Source organism: Anarhichas minor, unplaced genomic scaffold (assembly GCF_050575085.1).
Source record: "Anarhichas minor isolate MPS153535 unplaced genomic scaffold, ASM5057508v1 ptg000025l, whole genome shotgun sequence".
NCBI classification, from domain to species: Eukaryota; Metazoa; Chordata; class Actinopteri; order Perciformes; family Anarhichadidae; genus Anarhichas; species Anarhichas minor.
In genome coordinates this window covers 3,466,415-3,492,292 of record NW_027466471.1, presented here as the reverse complement: position 1 = coordinate 3,492,292, position 25,878 = coordinate 3,466,415, and the positions used below count along the sequence as shown (strand labels likewise).

General features: G+C 42.4%; 1 protein-coding gene and 1 long non-coding RNA gene across 2 annotated transcripts in view; both read right to left on the bottom strand.

Moving 5' to 3' along the window:
* Positions 1–25,878, bottom strand: part of nsmfb (NMDA receptor synaptonuclear signaling and neuronal migration factor b) — a 71,857-nt gene that overhangs the window by 34,315 nt on the left and 11,664 nt on the right. The window contains exons 2-5 of the mRNA XM_076099473.1: positions 5,634–5,695; positions 3,832–4,602; positions 3,550–3,622; positions 925–930 (exon numbers count right to left, since the gene is read on the bottom strand). Coding sequence (XP_075955588.1) covers positions 925–930; positions 3,550–3,622; positions 3,832–4,602; positions 5,634–5,695 — 912 coding nt within the window. The remainder of the gene's footprint in view (positions 1–924; positions 931–3,549; positions 3,623–3,831; positions 4,603–5,633; positions 5,696–25,878) is intronic.
* On the bottom strand, positions 11,645–15,295 carry LOC142957440 (uncharacterized). The gene is made up of 3 exons (XR_012956135.1): positions 15,178–15,295; positions 13,195–13,290; positions 11,645–12,230 (listed from the first exon to the last, which is right to left on the bottom strand). It is a non-coding gene; the product is annotated as an uncharacterized LOC142957440 (long non-coding RNA).

Genomic DNA, 25,878 nt, shown 5'->3' with positions numbered 1-25,878 from the left:
ATATCTACTGAAATGAGCGTGCTATCTAGCTAGCCTCGGCCCGTCCCGTCTCGTAATACCAGAAGCGTCCGGTCTGTCCTCGGTCCACGAGAGGACGAAGCAGTAGAGCTGCCCCCGAGGGCTTGCCCATCACGCTGAAGCTACAGGGTCTGTGTACAGTTTGTCGTTTATTTGTCGGATTAAATCCAAAGTGGCAAAAAACGACTCGCGCCCTCGCCTCCTTACCTCCCCCACCACCAGGAGACTACTTTACCGGTAGGGGAGCTGACGCGGCAGATCCTCAATCAGCAGTTAGCTTGAGACGAAGGTGCGGGTCGTTTTTGTCTGCCACTTTAAATTTAGTCCAATAAACAAACTATATCAAAGAGTAAAAAACACAGATGGCCAAACTACAGGCTGACTCAACATGTGAAGATTCTAAAAGATTATACAGCATTGTTACTTTCACCGGCTCTCAGAGTTTCAGCAGTTTGGTTGAATTTTATATATCTATATATTATATAACTGATGGCTGTACATTTAGATTGTATGGACCCAGTATTAGAGGTGAAATCCTGACCCCCTATTTGTCAGGAGCGTGTGGCCAGATCTTACACATCACACCTTTAAGCAACTGTCACCATTTGGAGGAGCTACACCAACACCTCGATACTTTAACTTGATCACTTATCAGTGTATTGCTGATTTCATTCCTACGGTACGCTACCTTCCCTGCTCTTGGGTTGACTGTTGACTGACTCTATAACTTCAAACACCCAGTCTAGCAGGCACTGAGGTCGGGGAGTGGCGGGGTAGGGGGTTAAGGACACAGCAGACTGAATAGCACAAAGTCACACAAGGAAAAGGGTTGAAGATACCCAACAGACAGAGTAAAGGAAGAGCGACAAGGAAGAACAGTGGATGGCAGTTGAAAGAGTTACTCACGATATTCTATGGTCGTGGTTTGGAAAGCCGCCACGCAGACAGGAGAGAAAGAAGAAGAGAGGACGAAATGAAAGAGAAGTCAGCAACAGGGCACGTCAGGTATTCCACTCACACACATATCAGAGGCCGCATTATGTTGCAGTTCTCACTTTCACAGAGGATCCAATGAGCAAAATAAAAAACTCATCTCCGACAGAAAAAAGTCTTGGCTATCAATTCAAATAATCAGTGAGCAAGGAAGGAACGACTGTTAGTCTAATTAGAGCACAAACATTGGATATCAATGGTGGGAAGAAGTGAGGAACAGTACAAGACGGATGAGGACCATGCACATACCTACCTGATCACATCAAAATGTGGGACTGCCTACAGACAAATAGTTTGATAATTTCTACACTAAATGTGTAATTAATCAAACTGCATCACACCCATCATATCAGACGGGAGAGACACTGATCGACCGGTGGTTTTAATCAAAAGCTAGTGTTGGGCTCATGTATCAGTCTGATCCCAATGAGGACAGATGGAAACAGATGGAAAAAGGGAGGAGAGAGCCGCTGACATGTGGGGGAGAGAAGAGGGAGCGTGGGAGAGATGAGGGGGAAAGATCACAAGGGGGGGGGGGAGCTTTGTCTGTTTGAAGGCCATAATTATAATGTCTGGGTGATAGGTGAGAATTAGCTAGTCACAAGGAGCGGAGGGTGTGTGTGTGACTGTGTGTAAGTTGGTGTATGCATGACCAACACACATTCTCTACTTTTTAAATCTGGCCGATTCCAAAATTTTGGACAGAAGTCGACACATTGATTGTTTTCATTGGATCTTCAAATGGTCAAAAGTAAAGAACTGTTCACAGCAGCGTTTGAAACGGCACGATTTTGAGAATAGAGAAGAAAGAATGAAGACATTTCCGATCACAATTTAATGTATTGGTGTAAAATACATCTTATGAACATCATCTCAGTTCCATTTATATATTTTGTATATACGGACGGTAAAACGGTCGTAGTCACACGTGTATCCTTTTGCTAGCTACGCCAAGACCGTACTGCAATTTTAGCATTGGGCTGATTTGACAATAGGGGTGCGAGCGACGGCTGTGTGATGAGGTTGGAAAGTGAAGAGATGTGGTTGCTTGTCAAAAATGAGTTTATTTTTCGTAAATTGGTGATATTAATCGAAAAGAACTTCTGAGTTTTTTGACCCCTTTAATCTCAGAGAATATCCGTTTGAAAAATATATATATATAAATATATTTACGACTTTAACAGGAAAACACTGTTAGATCTGTCAGCACTGTGGGCGTCTTTTGCGCTGTTAGCTCTGTTAGCTTCATTAGCTGCAACAGAGGGTTCAATTGGCACCACGTTGAGAGCTGTTGAGAGGCAATTTAAATGCTTTTTTATATTTTAAGCTTGGCGCCTCTAATTTTAGAAATGTCGAGTTTTTTCTTCGTAATATTACCCCTGTCCCCCGGCTCTGTATTTACTATTTATATTAACCTATATTGATCCGAATATGCCGTCATAATAAACAGCTCCACAAAAGAGCAATAGTTTGCATGGAGTAAGAGCCTTTACAACCAAATATCTAATTAAGAGGAGTAGATGAATTTCGCTGTACCGCTCTCTGATGTGACCAGGCTTTTAAGGTTAGAAAAGCCAGTGAAATAACATTCATGCCGTCATCTGAAAACCTTCAGTAGAATCCACAGAGTAATATTCATTTTAAGTGGTTCAGTAAATCATCTCATTGTTCTGTCTTGTGTGTAGAATAATGCTGTGCATTGTGTTAGATGTTTCAGTATCCTGAGCGGATACGCACTGATGAATCTAACAGTGTGATCTAATGTGGTATCTGCAAGGGAGAGGTTTTGTTCAGGATCAAATACACTGACATTTTGCTACCAATACTTGCTATTTTTCAAGTTGACCAAGGTGATCAGTGTGGAAGTCTGTGGCAGCCATTAAATAATATTAATAATAACAGAAAATAAAAAACAGACACTTTTTTGTGTACTACACGCATCACTATAATAAAAAAGTATTAAAAATTAGATTTCATTTTCAAATTGGCACTTTGCAGGCCAAATTTTAAAAATAAAATGGTATTTGATTATGTTTTCATGAAAGGGGATTTCTCCCAAACCTCTTTTGAAAAATCTTCCAAAGTCCTGAAAAGAGCCATTTCCATGCAATAAATTAAATTTAAATGAAAAGTCAATTCAACTTGTTTTATCATACACAGAAGAAGTAAAAAAAAAAAAAAACTATTTCAAACATGAAAATCAACATTATTCTTATTAAATTATTGAATAATAAAGTATACTTCATCAAATGAAAACTATAATTTGCAGCAACCAATGACTTCCATCACTCAGAGATGAAAATAAAAGGGGAATAACAGGAGTGGAATGATAACAAGTTGAAAAGGCTTGAATGTGAAACCAACAAGTGAGAAATGTGTGAACGCTCATTAAAATGTTTGTCGTGGAAGACTACATTTTTTTGCTGCCAGTCTTGGAAGTAAAAGGCCGAGCCATATCCTGCCAACATGGTGGTGGTGCATTAAGACACTGTGATGTGCAAGAGTGGGAGTGAAGGCGGTATTCCACGCCATACTCACGCCTGCATGGTGGTGGTGGCTGTCTGAAAGCTGAACATATTCTCTTTGGGGAACCAGCTATTAGGATTGTCCTCTGCAAACACAGAACACAAAAGCAAGGCGTGGTATCAGCGAGCACAGCGTTACAATTAGTGGAGGAGGCTTGTGTGAAGTGAAACATCTGAGGGTGAATTGGCCCAAAAAAAGACCTTGTTTAACTGTTTTTTTTTCTTGTAATATTTAGCATAGGCATCGGTTTTCACACCTCTTACTTTACAAATTGTACGTATCGTCTTTCTTTACCCCTGTCATCAGTAGACGTTCTGTCCTCGCTGTACATCCTCTCCAGTTTCTTGCGGGGTTTCCCTCCATCCTGCGGTGAGGTGTCCAGGTCCAGGGAGCGCTGGCTTTGACACGGAGCCCGAATGCAGGTCACGCAGTCTGGGGTCTCGTCCTCCCGCAACCCCCCTCTCCTCATCCCCCAGTCCCGGATGTTGTTGGCGCTCCCCGAGCTCTGCAGCGGCTGCGACGCCGGCCGCGGGCCCCCGTGATGTTGGTGGGCGTGGTGATGGTTGCTGCGATGATGGCTGCTACGGTGATGGCTGCCGCGGGCGGCTGTGGCGGACGGCTGGCTAGTGCAAGACGGCTCGTGGTTGGCTGAGGCCGGGGCCTGGGACGGAGGCTGCTCCCTGGAGCCCTTCAGCACCTCCAGCTCCAGGCTCTCCTCACTGCTTCGGCCCCCCAGGGTCATCCCTCCTTCCCTGGAGATGGTGTACACCCTGGCCGGCTTCAGCACCGTGCTCTCCTCTGGGCCTCGGGCCCCCGGCGGGTCCTCCGTGGAGAGGCTGCGCCCGGCAGAGAGTCGACGTTTGGAGGGGCACAAAGGTGCTTGAGCCTGGAGGGTATTTCCCTGAGGCTGAGACTGTGGATGAGCACTGGGATTGGACTGGCTGGACTGGTTGGGTTTAGCTATGGGTAAGCAGTGGATCTGTGGTGTCAGATTATTGTTATGCAGGTGGCTGACGCCTGGGGAGTCACAGTCCTGGCTGGGGAAGGTGTCAGACAAAAGGTGATCTGGAGATAGAAAGAAGAAAAAGTTAGAAGATGGAGATAAATGATCGTGTCTGTAATTTATACGGATAAACACCTCAAATTAAATGAACAGAGAGATTGTTTGTTTGTGATTCATAGCTTTGGCAGGAGAGCGGTAAACATTAACGAGCCAGCAAAGCTCTCGGGAGGATGAGAAAGGAAAGAGAGGTGGCTGAGTGGTAATAAAAAGCAGGTGAGGACTGATGAAAGATTTGGAAATGGATGAGCTGAGGAATAAAAAAAAAAACTCCGGCCCATAGCGGTCATAGAGGATGGATGCTCCTTCTCAGAGAATGAGCAGCTGCAATGCTGCAGGCAGTGTTTTTTTTCATGCTATCTGTGCTGTGGATAAACACAACAGTGGCACAGCAAAGTTCATCCGTGCATCCCCAGGCTTTGTAACATAATGATAACTGGCGGGGCTAGTTGGTGAACTACTGCAGCTGGAAAGCTCGTTTCCTCACGCTACGTCGCCTGATCTCACAAAATACACATGGAACTACAACAACTTCTAACCAGCGCATGACATGGTGGAGGCACGTAATGGGTTCAAATGAAGTGCCGGCACCACGGAAACAAACGGACACACACATTCCGCGGTTTGACAGAAATACATTTTGATCAAAGTCCACGAAGGGGGGAGGTTATTGTGGATGGATGGGTCAAACACAGGACTCTCACCCAGGAAACTGCTGTTCATGTTATGTGTGAAATCAAAAGTGAATGATCATTATCCCTATATTTTAACTTCTGCACTATTTAATGTCGTAGATTCTAATTTTTACGTATTTAACGAGCATTGTTGGAGGGAGCTTGAGATCTAACATTTTCATTACCAACGGCTGCTTTTGATGAGGATGTTTTGCTCATTCAGCATATTTAAAGATTTTTCCTCCAGCCAACCCTAATTTCGTGGATGATATTTACTTACCGGAGAAATAGGCAGACATTTGCCGCTACAATGTGGCTGTACTGGCTGGTGGTTTCAGTGTGGATTTCAGTGGATCACCTACCTGCTCTGTTGCGGTTCTCTGGATTGGTACTGGACAGGTATTCTCCAAAAGCTCGGGCTGCTCTGTGGAGACAAAACAAGTGCAGCAGTTAACCATTGAGCCCCACATAAGCGGTGCATCCCGGCTTTTTTTTGATCTGCAAAGCCGCTTCGTGGGTGGCCGCTATCATATGCTACCCGTCAAGAAGATTACACCACCACTCTGTGAGAGTGTCCTGAACCCAGACTTTGTACCGGCGTGTTCTGGAGCACTTGGGAGACAGCTTGGAAGCTACAGCTTGCCTCCCTTGCACAGCTGATGGGCCCCATAGGGGACTGTGACTCTGCATGTGCCAGCCATAAAGCCAGGAAATAAACGCAAGCACCTATATACATGTGATGAAAAGTACACATATTGGCAGGAATGGCGAGGAGCTGGCATGTAGTGCAGAGAATCTCTGTGTCAGACTGTCTCTAGAATATAAAACATCATGAGATGACTCTTCGGCGTAATGCTACACAGGTACTTCTGTCAGCACTGCTGCTGTCAGGCTTTAGCAAAATTACCCTTTTTTGAGTAAAACACAAGAGGTTTAATGGGTGGTCTGTCCAAAGCGACTTGCATTTTGCATATTGTAGTCATTTTAAGAACCTTTAATGCCACTGATATAATGAAAATATGACAAAATAATACACCCTTTCAAAGAGAAATTAACATTTAATTCTTAAAAATATTCAGACATTGGAATGTGACAAAATATGAAATATCCTGAATAAATAAAAGAGAAATAAAATAAAACCACACAACTGGCTCACTCATGTTAATGAGCTCTCTCTCATTCGGCTTCAGGACAAAATGTTCCCACACCGTAGCTGTGGGACTCGTTCTGGACTTGTTCTTAAAGAAGACAGTAAAACGTGAAAAAAAAACCTGCGCCAAATCTTACAATGTTAGGGAAAACCCTGCTGTTTATTCTGGCTTTGTGTTGGCAAAAATGTTGGAGACTTTCTTATGTAGACAAACACGCATGTAAACACAACGGGCAATATCGAGGTCAGCAGAAAGGATGCAGGTCATATCCATGTATCGTACAATAAGCCGATAACGTCAAAGTGAGTGAATTCATTATCATATATTGTACTTTAACTTGATAACGTAAAAATAATCGAGGTCATGTCCATCTCTCGTATGACAAACTGATAACGTAAGGTCATAAATCTTACGATAAGTCGATAACCTAAAATGATCATGGTCATATTTATATATGGTACAATAAGTAAATAAGGTAAAAAAAGATCTAGGTCATATCCATATCGTCCTTCTATATGAAGCTCTAGTGTAATTTCAGTCAGATAGACTATACTCGCATTATGACTAAGCCCGTAGTTTATTTCTCATACATCACTCCTCACGCATGCTCACTCATTATGTCCTTGCTGTCATTGCTTGGGGCTGTCAATCATGATATCAGATGTCTAGATCAGCTGGTCTCTGTAGCCAATAGCACAATGACATCATTAGCCTATCATCTTGCTGCTGTCTCTTTTAAATATGATTGTCTGTCTACCTTCAGTACGTTCATGTTGCTGTTACGCACCCCTCCACCTCCCCATCTCCGCCCCGGCCTTCACAGATTCATCTTCTTCATCAACTCATCATTCTATCAGCCACCACCACCACCAGTGTCTGGACTCCACGGGGGGGGGGGGGGGGTTGTTATCTTGCTGCTGCTCAGAGCAGACGCCCCTCCATTACAAATCTCCCTGTAGAGTCTAAGCTCCAGAGACTCTGTCAAGACTTTATCATCACCTATCATCTGTTAATAATAAACAATGATCTTTTCTTTATCTGACTTGTCTCTACTGATTGAAATGATGAATGTTGTTGTAAAGAGACAGATGTCTTGACTCACTAGTTAGCGGGGGTCTGTTTTACCCTCCTTTGTTTAGCCCTGGTGTAAAAGTTAAGAATTAGTAAGGAAATTAAACTGAAAGTAATTTAGTTTAATAAAGAATGTAGTTTACTTAGTGATTAAGATAATTTAGTCCAAAATAAAGTAGGATGTAAAAAGTTGAATAAGTAGTTAATAAACACCTCTAAACAATATTGACGGCAAACAATGGGTGAAACTAAGTGAGAGTTAAAAACAGAAAAAAACACTGATAGTGCCTTCAGTTTGAGCTATGTTGTTTGATTGCTTATTTTAGGTGTCATTCATCAACACCTGCGGGAATTGGTTGTAGGAGAGGGCGAGGTTAAGAGAAAAACAACAGAGAAGAAGCGGGAAGAGAAAAGTAGCACAAAGGGAAGAGAGAGAGGAGAGCGGAGTAAATAAAAAACGGGAAAAATGCCAGAGAAATGCGAGGGTAGATAGTTTGTTGAATGTTTAGGTTAGAGAAAAAACTTGTTAGCTGTGGACAGCACGGCACATTGATTGCTTGATCTCAGTAGATTTACCTGAGAGTTGTTGTGCAAGTGTGTTCTGAGTTAAAGTTAAAGCTGTTGAGTCGCTGACGAGAGGACGCTATTGCTGACTGGACAGGACGGTTGGTGTGTTTCTGACGAGGACTTCACCGCAGTTGCCGTCACCTCCGTGTTTCATCTTTTGGACCACAAACAGTTTTTCTGACTGACGCTGAACTGTGACTTTTAGACTTTGTGTTTTTGCTCTGCTGAGGATACGGATTCGGGAGGCAACACTGCACCTGAGCTACACAGGCCTGCAACTTTCTTATTTTGTGTGAGTGAGTGTTTGTGGGCCCACTTGTGTTTAAAGTTAAGTATTCTGTTTATACACCGAGTCTGCTGTAGTGTGTTATTGTTGTTTTGTTTCTTGTCCCTCGAAAGGGTAAATATTATTTGAACATTTTTAAAAGCAGTTAGTAAACTTTTATTTCCTTTTTATTTATTTATTTATTTTTTCTTTCAGGGACAATGCACACCAATCAACAGTTGCACTGTAAGTGAGCCAGTTAGCCAGAGAGGCTAATTTCCATCTGCTGTCCCGGCCAGATGTTTCAAGGCAGCCTGGAAAAACAAAATCTCAAATTGAAACGGAATTAAAATTCATAGACAAACGGACAGCAACGTAAAGACAAAACCAATACACAGCAAAAGAAAAGTGTACGACATTAAAGCAGAGCAGACATAACAAGCTGCAGCATGCGTCAGGCAGAACAAACCCACCTACAGTACAAGCACATATACAGTATAATACTGAAGCACATAACATACACATCAAAAAAATGGAAAATAGCAACACTGAACAAGACAAATGCACTTACAGGCGAAACAAGCAGGCAGGACAGAAGGCACATCAATGCTTGCACGCCTGATTGGCAACAAGCCATTCCTTAAAGTTATGCTTGAATGTTTTGTACGTGTTTTGTGTGCGTATGTGTGATGGCAGAGCCTTCCACGAGTGAGCTGCCTTCACAGAGAATGTAGATTTGCTAAACGAGCTTGACCTATGTGGAATTACACAATCACCTCTTGAAGCAGATCTAGTGAGTCTGCTGCTTTGAGTGCTTTGTTTAATAAAATCACTAAGCGGAGGCGGGACCATACCATGTAAAGTTTTGAAAACCAGACACACATCAGTGAATTTAATGATGTTCTCCCAACTCAGGATATGGTGTTTGGTGAGAATATTGCAGTGATGGTGACTTTTGGTTTTTTTATCAAGTGTTTTTAGGGCTTGTTTATGGGGAATATGAATGGATTTTAATGTTGTGCTGCTGGCTTGTGCCCAGCTGGTTAAGCAGTAGGTCAGATGGGGGATAATCATTGCATTAAAATACAATTTTGCAGCCTGCATGGTTAGACAGTGTCTTATATATCTAAAATTCATGAGATAAAATTGTAAGACCTTTGTCACATGTTTTACCTGTTTTTTTAAAAGAGAGATTAGAATCAATAAAAAGTCCTAAATATTTAAAATCTGACACTACCTGTAGCCTCTCACCAGCAACATAAACATCTGGCTCCAACTTTGCAAGCCCTCTTTGTGAAGAACATACAAACAGTATTTTTAACATTCAGGTGAAGGCAGGAATCTGCAAGCCATTTAGTTACATTTGTCATTGTGGACGTGAGTTTAAGTGCAGCTTGTTCTTTGTTCTTTGCGTGCCCATAAATCACTGTATTGTCAGCGTACATTTGAATATCACACCCATCGTAGACACCCGGCAAATCATTAATATATAAACTGAATAATAAAGGTCCCAAAATAGAACCCTGGGGTACTCCCACGTTAGATCTTAGAGTAGATGATGAAACATCACCCACTCTGACACACTGGGTTCTTCCTTCAAGGTAGGATTTCAGCAAGGCAAGAGACTCTCGGGAAAAGTTAAAATTTGACAGTTTATTAATCAGGACATTGTGATTAACCGCATCAAACGCCTTCTTCAGGTCAAGAAAAAACACTGCTACTACACCCCCTTTATCCATTTTAAGCTTCACATTTTCTAAAAGGAAGCAGTTGGCTGTTTTAGTCAAATGATTAGCCCTGTAACCAAACTGCATAGGATGCAGCTGATATGGAGAGCTGTTGAGATGTTTAATAAGTTGCTCTGCAACACATTTCGCAGCAATTTTGGAAACAGCAGGGAGGATACTGATTGGCCGATAATTGGAGACATCGGTTGAATCTCCCGACTTAAAAATGGGTGTTACGATGGCTGATTTCCGTCCTTTCGGAAACACACATTGCCTGAGAGATTGGTTGACAATGCTTGTGATCGGGTGAGCGAGTGTGCCTTTGTGTTTCTTTCGAAAAATATTGTCAATTCCATAAACATCTTTGGCCCTAGAGTTCTTGAGTGAGCCTAGAACTCTGGTGACAGTAGATTCAGAGACATCTTGAATAGCAAAGCATGGTTGACCTTCATTTACTGGTGTAGGATCAAATTGACCAGTACTGGAGCTTCGAATTAAAGCTTCCACTGAGTTGATAAAGTATGAATTGAAAGCTGTACAAATTACAACTTCATCTTGTGTAAGGCACCCGTTCACATTCATTTTAAGTTGCTTCTTTGAATTGCTGTTCTGTTTGTCTGTCAACTTTATTTTAGAATTACCTCCTGCTTCATCAATGATCTTAATAAAAAAAAATTAGCTTTTGCTTTTCGAAGTTCTTTCATTACCTGGTTTCTCAGCATTATGAATTTCTGTCTATCATTTCCTAATTTAGACTTGAGTCCCAGTTTTAACGCATAGTCCCGTTTTTTCATTAAATTCCAGATGTCACTATTTAGCCATGGAAGTGTGTTCTTTTGATTTTGTTTAATTTTGGCTTTTTTAAGGAAACTGTTAATTGTGGTCTGTATTGTGGATAAGAAGATGTTGCTGTCTTCCTCCACACTTGCACCCGTTAAACAGTTGCTCCAATGAATTCCTTGTATAGCATCCTCAAATGAATTTTGGTCACCTTTCGGTATTCTTAATTGATAAGCCTTTCTGGTACACTGTCAAAAAAAAAAACTTGAGAAAACTTAAAATATCAAGGCAACTTGATGCAATCGATTTTCAAGTTTTCTCAACTTTTGACTACGGTAGTTGACTTAACTAAGATTTACAAGTTTGGACAAAAGTTCTGCCAACTTACATTTTCTTGTTCACCAAATTATGAAATTCCTGTGAGGCCAACGATGAAATTCTTGTTTCAGAGCCATGTATTTCTACCTTTGACAAACACAGATATTTGTGTTGAATAAATATACAATTCTTGTTTCAGTGAGACAAAAAAATTACGTTAAAAATCAATACAAATTGATGTTGCTATATAATTGTATTTCGAGTTCTGCCAACTTAGATTTTCTTGTTCACAGAATTATGATATTTCTGTGAGGCTAACAATAAAATCATTGTTTCAATGCTATGTATTTCTGCCTTCAACAAACATAATTCTTGCTTCAGTGAGATAGAAATGTTCCTAGATAACTCAATGAAAATGTAAGTTGCTGTAATTGTATTTAAGGAATTCTCAATAAATACATTATTGAATATAATAAAAAGGCACACAGCTCAAAGTTAGCTAAAACCTTGTTTATTTCTCCTTGGTAAAAAGGTTTTGAACATGAGTTAAAAGTACTCAATGAGGTCTGTCTGGCCTTCAGTAAACAATTCACTCACTCACTCACTCACGCACGCACGCACGCACAATTGTGAACTGGCAACTGACATTTCTTCAAATTCTGTGAATCTGAGGCAAAGGTGACTTAAAAGGTTACACATGAGAACAAACAATGCACTGAAACAGGAACAAAACAAAGCATTATGTCCTGTCTGGCTTCCCCATCAGATTTAGAGCAAAAGCTTTGTTTTCAGAGACCGTATGCGCTGCGAGCATCGAGAGCCAAGCTCGAAAAAGATCGTTTGAATCCCTTCGAAAGTATACCTCATCTCCTTTGGATAGTCAATGTTCATGGCATACAGTAGGCCAAAGAGGTATGCAAAGGCAGTAGAGAGGTCTGGTAGGTCTTGAAGCACGATGGTCCCTTCCAACACAACCGCTACATCTCGCACGTTTGGTGATATGGCAGCATCATCATCTTCAATGATGGTGAGGATGGCAACAGACACACCTCTGAGCACTCTCTTCTCATGGTCAGTATCCTGAGGAAAAGCAACACATGCATGATTGAGTGCTAAGGAAAGCTTAAAGACAAAATACATTTCTACTCATTCTAACTTTAACTTTCGTACCATTCCGCTTGTGGACGTTTTAAAAACAAATCTTAAAATTGTGACTCAACAGCACAGTTGCTATCACCCACCAATGGGACAGTATAGGAATTTATCGTGGATCGCAATTAAAACACTCACAATAAGTTGATCGTGAATATCCTCATGAGTGATTTGAAAAAGCTGTCTAGCTTGCTATCATGGTGGAGGACTGAAAAATAGAGCCTGATTTTAAAAGAAATACACGAATTATCGCATCAGAAATAACAGACTCACAAATTTTTCTTATTTAAGCAGGGGTGTCTTATAATGTATGATTACCTTATTTAAGATTGTTTGATTTGTTTTTCACCAAAAAGGACATCCACTTAAAAAATATAAATAAATATATATATAAATAAAAATGTTCGTTTCTTAACAAAAAGTAAGATTATGTAATTCCAGTATATTGTAGTGCCGTTGTACGAGTTGTTATCGTGAATATTTTGCCCACAATAATCATGACATGAAATTTTCATTTTGTCCCATGCCTGCCCACCAACCTTGTTGTGACTAGTATTTTTAAGAAATATTTCTGCCAAAGAACAGCCAACAATGGCTAAAATTTGGGAAAATGGAGGCTCCACGTGCTGTATTGAAACATTTTTACAACCTTGTCCTCTCCTCAAATGCTCTGTGTTCAGCAGCCTGCAATTCAGTCGAAGCTTCACTCTATTTTTGTCAAATGACTGTTGGTCTCAGCCAAATCAATCATGGCTTCTGAGTTTTGCTGAGGAACGCAGAATTTAATGCTTTTTACAAGATCTGGTTAAAGCAAAAGGATTTTTTGTGACGAGATTTTAAATGAGACATGTAGAATAAAATGTCTTTGATGAATTATCACAATTTTACTTACCAAACACTCCAGGAAGAACTGTGTTGGGTCGTCCCGGACAAAGATAGGTAGGCCCCTCAGTGCTGCTGTCTTTCGGTGAGACACAATGTCCGATGTCTAAGGAGTATTCAGTGGAAAACACAAAAGCATAACAATTAGTCTAGTGCCTTAGTGAAGTTCTGAAAATCTGGCATTATTTATAGTAATGAGGAGGATAAAGCTCAGGTCAGAGTATCATGACCCAGACCCAAGTATCATGCTTAAAAGAATGAAAAAAAAAAAACTCTAATCCTAAAAATAGTCGAAATATGCATCATACAAGAATCGAACCGTTGACCGACCCATGATGTCTAAGTGTCATCTGAACTACCACTGAGCCACGGAGCAAAGATAAATGTCGAAGTACTCATCGTGTAATATTCACATCATCACACAGTATCGCCATTCATGATGAACTGTGTTTCTTGTCACATTAACGTTAGTGCACGTAGCTCACCATAGGGAAATCTTAATTAAGTATTTGATTTGGGTCGGTCTAAATGATGATTTGGGTCGGTCTAAATGATGCAAGAAGAAAAGACAGCGAGTAGACTATATTGTAGATATATTACTATTTCCAAAGGTTACTATATTATATACGTAATCTGCTCAAGTTACAATTTTGTTATTGTGAAGCATTTACTAACTTTACACGATGAATACTTTGTCACGTATCTTTGCTCCGCTATTTTTATGTCACCAGACAACAAATCTTATTTTCGTAATGAAGATGGATAATTGGTCGTGGTAATGCTGTCGAAATCCTAAATTAATACTCCAACAAGCCTCTCCATCGTAATGTTTCAACAGACACCCTAACCCCTGCGTGTAGTTATTAAACCCTCTAGTAACAAAACGAGAGTTACCAGTCATGTCTAATCTGGATGAATGTGTGCTGCACACTGTAGAATATCGTTAACATAAGATGCATGTCCGTAGTCTTTAATATAAAACATAAGCGATGTGAGAGCCTACAGAAGTTGAATCACAAGTTAATCTGGGTGGATCACAGCTTCCCACAGTTGACAGTCATCTGTACGCGGTGTTTGAGCTCATATGTTTAACTCACAGGCTGTATGGATGCACAGACAGGTACATCGGTCTCAAATCGACTTGACATGAGATTAATAACGATATATGATACAAATATAAGACGGACAACAGAGCGTTTCTTAAAGGATTTATTGACGTAAGTATTTTGTATTGACGTAAGTATTTTGAACAGGCATCGACACCTACCACCAACTTTGTCATTCACTCTGGTCCTCGTTATGCGTCCTCGGAATCTCAACCACAGCCTCGCGAACGAGTAGTACATTTTCCAGCAAAGTGTTCCGTTTATATTCTATCAAAAGAAACCGTAGAAACTACGTGAAAGACAGAGGCGAAACGATCGAAATATTTATTTCCTGTTTATTCTACGTGGGTCCTGAAATGCCACTCCTACCACACATCTGCCTCAGGCACTCCCACATAAACCAGTTAATTCAAAACCAGTTAAACTCGCACACCGGCTCCCGCATTTTAACATACGTCAATTCAACATGTTACTAACGTTACCTCCGCTGTCGCCCAAACGGAATGATATTACCCCATATCTCATGTACCCACGTTATACACAAAACATACATAACGTTACATACATTACCGCAGTAAAGAGGCTGTGAATAATTTTCTAACTGGCTTGTACATGAACGTAACCGCCATACTGGACCGTGTTTTAGCCGGGTTTAGCATTGTCGGAGCAGTAAATGCTGCATGTAACGTTAGCCGTAAACATCACCGTTATACCGTTGTAGCGGGGCTTACATAGTATTCTACACACAGTTAATAACGTAGCAAGCGTTAGCTAACAAAGCTACATGTGGTAGCTAGCTAGTTGAACTCATTGAATTCATCCGTCGGTTGAAATAGGTCAGTGCATATTACTGATAACATTGGTTGTCTAGTAAAAAACACACTTACCTAACTAGGGAAACTTCAGGTCGACAAAGACTTCGACACTGTCCAACTTCATGTCCAACTTCGGTCCCACGTAGTTAGACTTTCCCAAGATGTCCGACCACCACGCTCCGCATCGCTGTAAGCAAGCCCCGACTCAGACGCGAAAACCCCGTACATGACAGCAACACGCATGCGCCCCGTCGTTACGGGGTTTCCATCAAGAAAAATAAGGCTCCACTCAGAAATGCTTGTTAAACCGTTTTGAAATTGCTTATTAGAGCAACGATAGGGAGGAGTTTGCTGGCCGGGCCCGTTTTTGTCAGTTGCATATGGCAAAGCTTTGTTTCTGAGTCAGGTTCATTTGAAAACAGTTGTGAGATCAACGATTTCTAGTTGGCTTTTTTACAGTGTAGAAGACATATTAAAACGTTTCTTTGTAAGTTTTCTTGTTAAAAGTATTAAATTATGGTCTGACATACCAGTTACCATATTGTGTATTTTGATCATTCTTTCTGGTTTATTGCTAAAAATCAAATCAATCTGGGACTGAGAAGAGTGGGTTATCCTTGTGGGTTTGTTCACTAATTGGGTCATATTAAAGCAATCAATTGTACGTTTTAGGGATTTTCTTCCAGACTTATCCTCCCAATTTACATTAAAATCACCCATTAATATAACCTCTTTGTCAAAGTCACATTCCTTTAACATGGAATTAAGCTGTTCATAAAATTCACATTTGGACGATGGTGGTCTGCAGAGACATTTGAGATGATAGTGACACTTTCAGACCAATACATTCCAATTTGACATTACTTGACCACTCAATCTGGCTGCAGTTAAGGTGTTCTTTAACGTGAAACAAAACTCCTCCTCCTACCACTAGATCTATCTCTTCTAAATATATTGTATCCACATACATTCAGAGCAACAGAGGGCGAGTTTATATGTAGCCACGTTTCTGAGAGACATAGAAAGTCCAGGTTTGAATCCACAACAAGATGTTTTATTTGATCCATTTTAGGCAAGAGACTTTGAATATTCAAATGCCCCCCAAACAGTCCTTTAGGTCTTGCGTGCGTATCCCAGAGCACCCGGGCATGATTGACCGTTTTGAAAAGTTTATGTTTACGTAATCTTCTGATAGCTGGATTCAAGCCACTTTGTTTCACTTTCGTTGTTATAGCGCAATGTTCAGAGTTTTTAATTTGTTGTGGGCAGGTGTCCATATCTGCGTGTGAGTTAGTCAGTGGACTAAAATGATTGACAATTGAGTTTGTATTATCAATGGGCAAAATGTCTCCTCCGTCGTAGTATGTGTAGATGGTGTTGTTCTCAGGACTCACCCACTTGTTGGTGTTGATCCGGACGCCAGACCGGTTGGTAACTGGCATGCTGCTGCTGGGGCCTGAGTGTAGCCTGTTGGTAACTGGCATGCCACTGCTAGGGCCTGGGCCTAGCCTGGTGGCAGCTGGCATGCTGCTACTTGGGCCTGGGCCTAGCCTGGTTGTAGCTGGTATGCTGCTACTTGGGCCTGGGCCAGACGTGGTGGTGGCAGAAAGTTCGTTTCTTCTATCCAGTAGTTCACATTTATCTGGATGAAGAGTAGAGCCACCAATGCATTGCAGTTGATCAGTAGCCAGCAGTCCCAAACGGAAAATATCTGTTGGTTCCTTCCTTCCAGTACAATCATGCCAAACTTGCACTGATTCATGAAGATAATCCTTGGACAAAGGACTTTTTTGGTCTAGGATAAGGTTTGCTAGTGGACCAGGATTCAGTTGTATATCCCCACTTAGTAACAGCAGAAAGAGTAGAGTGCTGTAAACATACCTTTGTTTGCTTCTCTTGGTGCGTTGTTTGCTGTCTCTACTAGAAATTCCATTGAAATGTTCTTTCTGCCAGAAAATGGAATAAGCAGTCAAATATCCGTGTCCAAAGAAATTCAATCTCAGTGAGTTATTCAATAATAATAATAATAATAATAATAATACATTTTATTTATATAGCGCTTTTCAGAGTACTCAAAGACACTTTACATTAAAATCATTATATATAAAAGCAATACACTAAAAACATAAAATACACAATATCGGTCACACATTAAAAGCAATTTTGAACAGGTGGGTTTTGATTTGAGATTTGAATGTGGAAAGGTCAGTGCAGTCTCGGATATGTTTGGGGAGAGAGTTCCAGAGGGAGGGGGCAGATATGGAGAAGGCTCTGTCACCCCATGTCCGGTGCTTGGTCCTGAGTGGAAGAGACAGGAGGTTGGCATCAGAGGAGCGGAGCCGACGGGATGGAGTGTGGTGGTGAAGCAGGTCGGTGAGGTAGGAGGGGGCCTGATTATGGAGGGCTTTGTGAGTGAGGAGAAGGATTTTGTATTCAATCCGTTGTGGGACGGGGAGCCAGTGGAGGTTCTGGAGAACAGGGGTGATGTGGTCACGGGGTGTGGGTGAGCAGGCGAGCAGCAGAGTTCTGGATGTACTGGAGTTTATTTAGGATTTTGGATGATGTGCCGTGAAGAATGCTGTTGCAGTAGTCAATTCTGGAGGTGATGAAGGCGTGGATCAGAGTTTCAGCAGCAGATGAGGAGAGTGATGGGCGGAGACAGGCTATGTTTCTTAAGTGGAAAAAGGCAGTTCTGGTGATTTGTTTGACGTGGTGTTCAAAGGAGAGGTTGCTGTCGAACATGACTCCAAGGTTGCGGATGTGTGGGGAGGGAAACAGTGGAGTTGTCGATGGTGAGGCAGAAGTTGTGACTGGTTTTGGTGAGGGATTTGGGGCCGATGATGATCATGTCAGATTTATCACAGTTCAGTTTGAGGAAGTTGGTTTGCATCCATGATTTAATGTCAGTGAGGCAGCTGGTGAGAGTGGAGTGAGTTGCAGTGGTAATGGCCTTTGTGGAGATGTAGAGCTGGACATCATCGGCGTAACAGTGAAAGTGAAGACCATGTTGACGGATGATGTTACCAAGAGGGAGCAAGTAGAGGATGAACAGAAGAGGACCAAGCACCGAACCCTGGGGGACGCCTTGAGACAGAGGAGCAGTGGAGGAGGTGCAGTCGTTGATACTGATGAACTGTTGTCTGTTTGTGAGATATGATTTAATCCAGGAGAGAGCAGTTCCAGTGATGTTGAGGGAGGATTCGAGGCGGGAGAGAAGGATGTTATGGTTGATGGTGTCAAAAGCTGCAGTGAGGTCGAGGAGGATGAGAATGTTGAGGTGACCAGCATCTGAGGAGAGGAGGAGGTCGTTGGTGACTTTGAGGAGGGCTGTTTCAGTGCTGTGCTGTGAGCGGAAACCAGATTGAAATGGCTCGAACAGATCGTTGGAGATGAGGTGGGCTTTGAGATGTGTGGCGACAATGCGTTCCAGTATTTTTGACAGAAAGGGAAGGTTGGAAATGGGATGGAAATTGCTCATGGTGTCAGGGTCAAGTCCAGGTTTTTTTTGGGGGGGGGGGGGGGGCAGGTGGAGAGATGGAAAAGGTGGGGGAGGTGTTCAGGTTGCTGTAAATTTTTGTTTGGAAAAATGAAAGAAAAGAGTTGCATTTGTTCACTGTGAAGGATGTGGAGGTGTTGTCCTTGGGTTTGAGAAGCTTGTTTATTGTGGAGAAGAGAGCCTTTGGGTTAGAGGAGCCAGACTGTATGAGGTGTGAGTAGTAGGTGGACCGGGCTAAGATGAGAGTGTCTTTGTATTGTTGAAGGTAGTCGGAGAGGGCTTGGAGATGGACTGTTAAACCGGTTTTCTTGCAGAGTCTTTCAAGCTGGCGCTTTCGGGATTTCATCTGGTGGAGTTCGGGAGTGTACCAGGGAGCCGAGTGTGTGAATGAGACAGTTTTGGTTTTCATGGGAGCCAGTTGATCAAGACAGGAGGAGAGTGTGTTATTGTAGTAGTTTACAAAATCGGAGGGATTATCAGACAGCGGGGCAGGGGAGGCAGACATGGTGCTGGCAAGAGAGGCTGAAAGAGTTGTGGGGGAGATAGATTTGAGGTTTCTGAAGGATATGTTGCTCTTAGCTTTTGGGATGGGGATAGGGATGTCAATGTCCATGGTGATAGCCAAGTGGTCAGAGATGTTGAGGTTGAGGCTGGAGAGTTGCGGTATTGTGAGACCAGTGGAGCAGACCAGATCCAGGATGTGACCTCTGCTGTGGGTGGGGAAGTTGATATGTTGTGTGAAGTTGAAGCATTGTAGTAGTTCCAGGAATTCTGTCATAGATTTACAGTCAGTGTTATCAATGTGGATGTTAAAATCACCTAGGAGGAGAACGGAAGGTGAGATGGCACATAGCTGAGTCACAAAATCTGAAAAGTCAGAGAGAAAGGAGGGATTTGGCTTGGGGGGACGGTAGATTACAGCAGTAACCAAAGGAGTGGGACCAGAGAGTTTGAAGGCAAGGTGTTCAAAAGAATGAACGACAGGAATGGGAATGGTGGTTGTTTTAATGTCCTTCCTGTAAACAGCAGCAACACCATCTCCCCGCCCCTCAGGACGAGGTTTGTCAATGTATGTGAATCCTGTGGGAGTGGTCTGGTTCAGTGAGAAGTAGTCCAGGGGTTTATGCCATGTTTCAGTGAGGCAGAGGAAATCAAGGTTACTGTCCGTTATGAATTCATTCAGAATGAGGCTTGTGTTGTTGAGTGAGCGAGTGTTGAGCAAAGCCAGTTTCAGGTGACGTTGCTTTGTGATAGGCTGTGAGGACTGAGGAAGGGGACGGAGATTGGACAGATTCACGTGTTGTTTGTTGTGGTGACGTAACAAGGAAGTTCGGGTGCGACAGGACCAGAGGGATGGGATGGAGTTTGGAGACGTGAAGTTGTAAGTGAACATGCGGCCAGAACCTCTGTGTGAAGGATGGCCTCGGCGAAGTATTCCATGTTCTTTGAGAATGTCCATGCAGTCCGGACGCAGGTGGTTGTTGAAGTTGTGAAGATCTGACATGGAGTACAGCGGCGGCATGGTCCGGTTGGAGAGCGCTAGCGATAAGCTAGCATTAGCTGGTGTAGGAAATTTGGGGTTTAGAAGTGTGTTTTAAGAAATTATAATAGAAGTGTTTAATGATTCATAATTAAGAAATCATAATTAGAAGTATGTTGGAATACATAATTAGAAGATTCATAATTAGAAGTGTTTTAGAATTTGTAGTTAGAAGTGTATCTTAGTAGAATTGTAGCACCTTAATATTTGCTTGTGAAACTTGTGAAGGTTTTTGCCAAAAGTTGCAAATCCTAATCTTTATATAGAATGTTTACCAAAGCAGTGTTAAGCCATAAAAGACAGTCATTGAATGTATTAAACTGTGAAGAATAGCCAAGGGAAAGTCAGACTTCTAGACAGACATTTGCAGGTTGTGCCCGCGCGAGGGTTTTCGGAAGCCTGACGCCAGGAGGAGGCAACCGAAATTAGCCAATAGGAATTAAGATGGCCAAAAGGGAGGGGATCTCAAACTGTAAGAGGAAGTGCTGGAAAGGTATTCACTCTCTTCCTACTCGGCTCTCAGCGTGGAAGCATCTGTGTTTTCAGGCTGAGTCGCGAGTGAATAGCTTTTCCGCGCGGATCATATTATTATATATTTTGTTAGTAGTGTACTTCATTCTGTAATTGTATTAGCTTCAGTAGAATTAAATACTTTTAATTGTAAACCAGTTTATGGTAGATTTATTAAGAAGCAACTCTACTGTAAAATAACAGTGGAGCGTGCTCTCCGGCCTTCTCTCGGTGGGGGAGATTCAACCCTCCACAAATTTGGCAGCCACGAAGGGACTTCTCGACGGACACAGCACGGACTGAGGACAGCGTTGGCCATCGATACCTCCGGGGCCCACAAACAAAGGTAAGCAGAACCTTTTTAATAAAATCTGTGTAGGTAGCTTAGGACAAATTAGCGGAGGTGTTGACGGCCGGCGTTGCTCAAGGCTAACGTTGCTGGGGGCTGACGAGAGGCGAACAAAGGGAGGTAGGCCTCATTGAACTGAGTAATGTATAATTTGCATTGTGAAGTATACTTGTAAGGTGAATTAAGGGTACTGACTATAAGGGTGAATATTACGAGTGCTGTGATTAAGGGTTAATATTACGAGCACTGTAATAAAAAGAAAAATTACCACATTGGAATAAATAAGTGGTTAGTTTGCTCGGCGGTACTAGTGTGCATGGACTGGGAGTCTCTCTGGCCTAGCTCGTGTACTACTGGGTCAGCAGGCTAACTGTTTAAAAACAGTTTGTTTTGAGATCGGCGTAACTGGAGATGTGTGGCCGGGAGAGTCTTTAAGTGGCGGCTTTTAGTGGTCCGGTTTTCGCATTCCCGGGTCGAAATCGGCTTACTGTTTAGGAGTGCTAAGGCTAGCGGTGGTTAGCTTCTGAGGCCGGGGATCCATTGTTACATGGGACACCGACGCTCGGGGATTCTCTCGTTGGGCCTTTGCCGTGTATTAAAATAGACATCGTGTGGGTAATTAAGAGAAGTAGAATAACAAGCATTTAGTGGAGCTTAACTGAGGTAAAAGTGATAATTCCTTAACTGGTCGAGTCTAACTCCCGTGGGAATTGTTCACGGATATCTTTGGGCCTGGTAAAGCTAAATAGCGAGTTAAACCAGAGGACTTAAGGTTGAATAAAACAGGACAATAAGTCCAATAATACGTGTATCTAGTCTGTGTTCTAGCAGTGTTGAAATACGTTTAAAGGTTGAAATGAGACTGTGTCAAAAACGTTTGTATATGTAGGAGCTAGCTAAGCTTGCTCCGGACCTTATTGTACTGTGAATATAAAAGAAAGGTGCTTCTAAAGAAAACAACCGGTGTATTTTTAGAAGGGGACAGAGCACGTACTAGTGGAAATAAAGTTTGAGTTTGTGGGGAAACGTGTGAGTGGAGTCTTTTGTTACAAAGTTACGCTTCGAAGTTAGTATAGAAAAAAAAAAAAAACTCAGCCGCCTAGCGGCCGGAAGGAGTAATTCCTAGAGAATTCCGAAACTCCAACTAGTGTTTCGAATCTGTAATTACATTAGTACTATAAAATCCGACACTTGTGGTTTAGAGGTAAATACAGCATAGTTTGATAAATCAGCGTAGTTTTAAATCACCAGAGGTACGCCACCCAGTGGATTAGTGCATATTTTACAAAATAGAGTTTGTTAGAGAGAAATGCCAATATACATTGTCTTTGAGTCTATGATCTTTAAGCCTACATTCTGACTTTAGTTTTAATTCAGCATTCTAACTAACATTAAAAATCTCAGTTGTGTTTCTTAAATTGTTGAACTTAAGTTTTATTCATTATTCTGATTGGCAGTGTTGGTTTTGATCGAGCGTTTAAATTTCTGTGGTGGATTATAATTGTAGTTCAACAGTTTGACTTGCATTGGTAATTCTGATTGAATATTTTTGAGTACAGGTAATAATTCGTTTTGAATTTAAATACTTTGACTTCCAATTGCTGAGTTTGATTTACATTGTAATTGGGATTTGGATTTAGATTTTGAATTAAATTTTGATTTAGATTTTAATTTTGATTGCATTTACATTCCGATTTTTTAATTTCGATTTAGCATTCTAATTCAGGTTTAATTGACTTTGGTTTGGATTTGAATTCAGTTTTGATGTCAATTTTAATTTAGATTTTGATCCGAGATTTTAATTTCAATTATAATTCAAGATTTCTTAACATATCCAGTATTGATTAATTTAGGTACAACATTTGTGTATTTTACATAGCTCTTAAAGATCAATTTTTAACGCGGTCAGTGCTGAAATAGGAGATATCGTTGAACTCTCCTAGGCTACAGAATGGTCGCGCTAAATACTCAGGAAATGCTGGGAAGAGCCAGAGAAAGAATGGAGGATCAAACGGTACCCAAAGAGAGGGGAAAGGAATGGGAGAAGATGAGAAAATATCTGAAGAGATGGCAGAGGAACGGGTGGTTTCCAACAGTGACGGCCCCCAATGCTGAACACAGATGCAGAGTGTGGAGAGAAGCTGCAAAAGCTAAAAACAACGCCGTTGCAGATCATGTGGGAGCCAGTCGTTTGAACAGATTCGGTAGGAAAAGGGCCCTCAACATGGAAGAAAAGAGGTGCTCAGATACCATGCGTCTGCTCACGTACTGGAAGGCTGTCGACCCGACCACCCCTCCAGATGCTGTGGGACTACCTGAGGTCCTGAAAGAGACAGACTTCAAAATCATCACCACTCCCAGACCTAACACCCCTGTCTGCACTCCAGTATACCCGTCAGTGCTGACAGAAGCACACGGACAGACTGAGCTTTCCTCACCTCCCCCGCCGTATGTGAAAAAGAAGAGCAGAATAATCTATCCCTCACTTTTAAAGCCCTCAATCCAAGCACCTGTGTACAGAGTCAATGGGGGAACATTGGATATGGACGTGGAGAGGGAAGAGGATTGCAGGTCTGGGGACGACCGTGATGGGGTCAGCCAAGATGAGGATATGTTAGAGCTGAAGATGAGTACTCCAGAGAGCGGCCAAGACGAACCAGGGCAAATGAGGGACAGAGAAGGAGAGACCACAAGGCCCTCCAGTGATGCCCAAGAATCACTGAGGAGTGGCAGACATCGGCAAACAATGACGGAAACAGAGATGTTGCCCTTGGAGCAACGTTATGATAGAGTGGACAAACAGCTTGTGTGGGACAATGAGTGGTCAGAGAATCATCAGGTATTTACATCAGGTAAGCAAGAAAGTCCGAGGAAAAGTGAAGAGGGAGAGAAAAGACAGGAATGGAAGCTGGGGAATGGTGAGTATAAGGCAAAAGGTTACTTGTTCCTCAAACCCAGGAGTGGACGGACAGCAGCCACCAGTGATGATGACACTGATGAGGAGGGCAGAAGAGAAAAGGTAAGAGGAGCAGCTGGAAGTCGTTCACTTCTCAGACGGTCCAGCAGGAACAGGAAGGAACCAGAGCGCTATGGCCAACATTTTTATCCTGTAAGAGGTGAGATGCCACCATTAGCCCAGACCCAACACTGGTGACCAAGAGCCGGCTGTCCGTGAGAGGAGAAGCGATGTGCGTCCCAGGAGTATCAACGGGATGATCCACAGCATAACAGCGGCAAGACGCCAACAGTCCGGTGAGGAAGGAGTGGTGGCCTGGAGGGGCTGCCAGCCTGTTAGCCGGACGATCCTGCCCGCAAAATGGAGGTCTGTTGCGGCTGTGGCTAGCGGAGAAGACCAACCCGAGCCTGCTAACCACGCTGGGACGGAAAGATTCCGGCAGGGTAAACAGGTGTGCTCGTGCAGGCCGCTCGTGTTGGCAAGCGATGTGGCAGGCAGGGAAGACCGACAGCTCCAGTAGCAGGACGACGATGTAGCGCTGTGGACCAGACCCGGGAGTCCTGGGGCTAGCACGGAGGTAGCTTTGGCAGATGGAGACGGTAGGTTGATCTGGTGTGGCTAATCCAGTGAAGATGTTTGAGTAGATTGGATGGTAGACGGCAATATCTAGCCGCAAACAAGCAGCTCAACTTTATCGTTCAGGTTTTTAGTGTTGGGATCCATTTAAACAGCAAAATTTAACAAAACTTAACAATCAAGTACGGAGCGGCAGCCAAGAGTTTTGCCAGCATCCACCATCTTGACACCAAAAGTGCAGATTGTCCAGGAGTAATTGATTGATTTCCAGCCAGACAAAGGCCTTGAGCAGGTGGAACAAGCAAAAACCACAAGCAGAATAACAGTGTCCAAACACCTCCATTTTCTCTGTACCTTTTAATTGATTCTTGTCTTTGATTCAAGTATTTCTTTGAGTTGAAGCATTTTATCGGCTAAAACAGAATCTGGAGTAAAATGTTAAATAAGAGGATTGGTGTGGAGCCCAACACACCACACCTGTCCTCGGCAGCCATCTTGCTCTCCCCAGCAAAATGGGGAGAGCAAAAAATCATCCCCAAAAAAATGTCTGTGGACAGTTATTTAATTTATTGCTAAGTTTGACAGTTTTTTTGTTTATTCGGAGGGTAATATAAATGTCACCCAAATCAGGTAAACCTTCGTGGTAACTACCTTAGGATACCGAACCCAAACACCCCATTATTCCAGTTTTAAAGGGTAACTTAGGTCTACTCTCTAGAGTGTTGGGGTGCTACATTTGAAAAGTGGGAAAATGACTCACAATAGCTGCAGTATCTTTATACTGTACTTTATATTTTCTTGGACAAAAACTAAGGAGCACTCGAATTTCAGTCCAACTAATCTTTGAATAGTGATATCCAGAGTCTTCATTGTTCACCGTAGCTGGCATGAGATCCAGTCCAATCAGCTGTCGGACTATAGTGTGTAAGGCTTTGTTTCATAGTGAGATACAGATTTCTCCTGTTGAAACACCCACACACTTGTAGTAAACGTCATGAAAGATATAGGCCACACACACACACCTATGGAGAAAGAGTAAGGCCTGTAATCACTTTCCTCCCACTTACTTCGACCTGGCATTCCTGCCATCTGCACACGCGGATACATGGACAGACTCCCACAATGCTCAGAGTGCATGTTGAGCAGCATGCAAAGAAAAAGAAAATGGGCTTCACACACGCACATTGCGCTTTTCTCCATGCACACAGGGCTGAATCTCGGGGGGGTGGGGCAGTGAAATGGAAGTGCTGTGTTGTTGCTGTAGCCTACATGCCTGCCGACTACGACACTTTAAGTAATTAAATATTAAGCGGCACGTGCAGTGCTCCCTGTAAAAAATGTCCTCT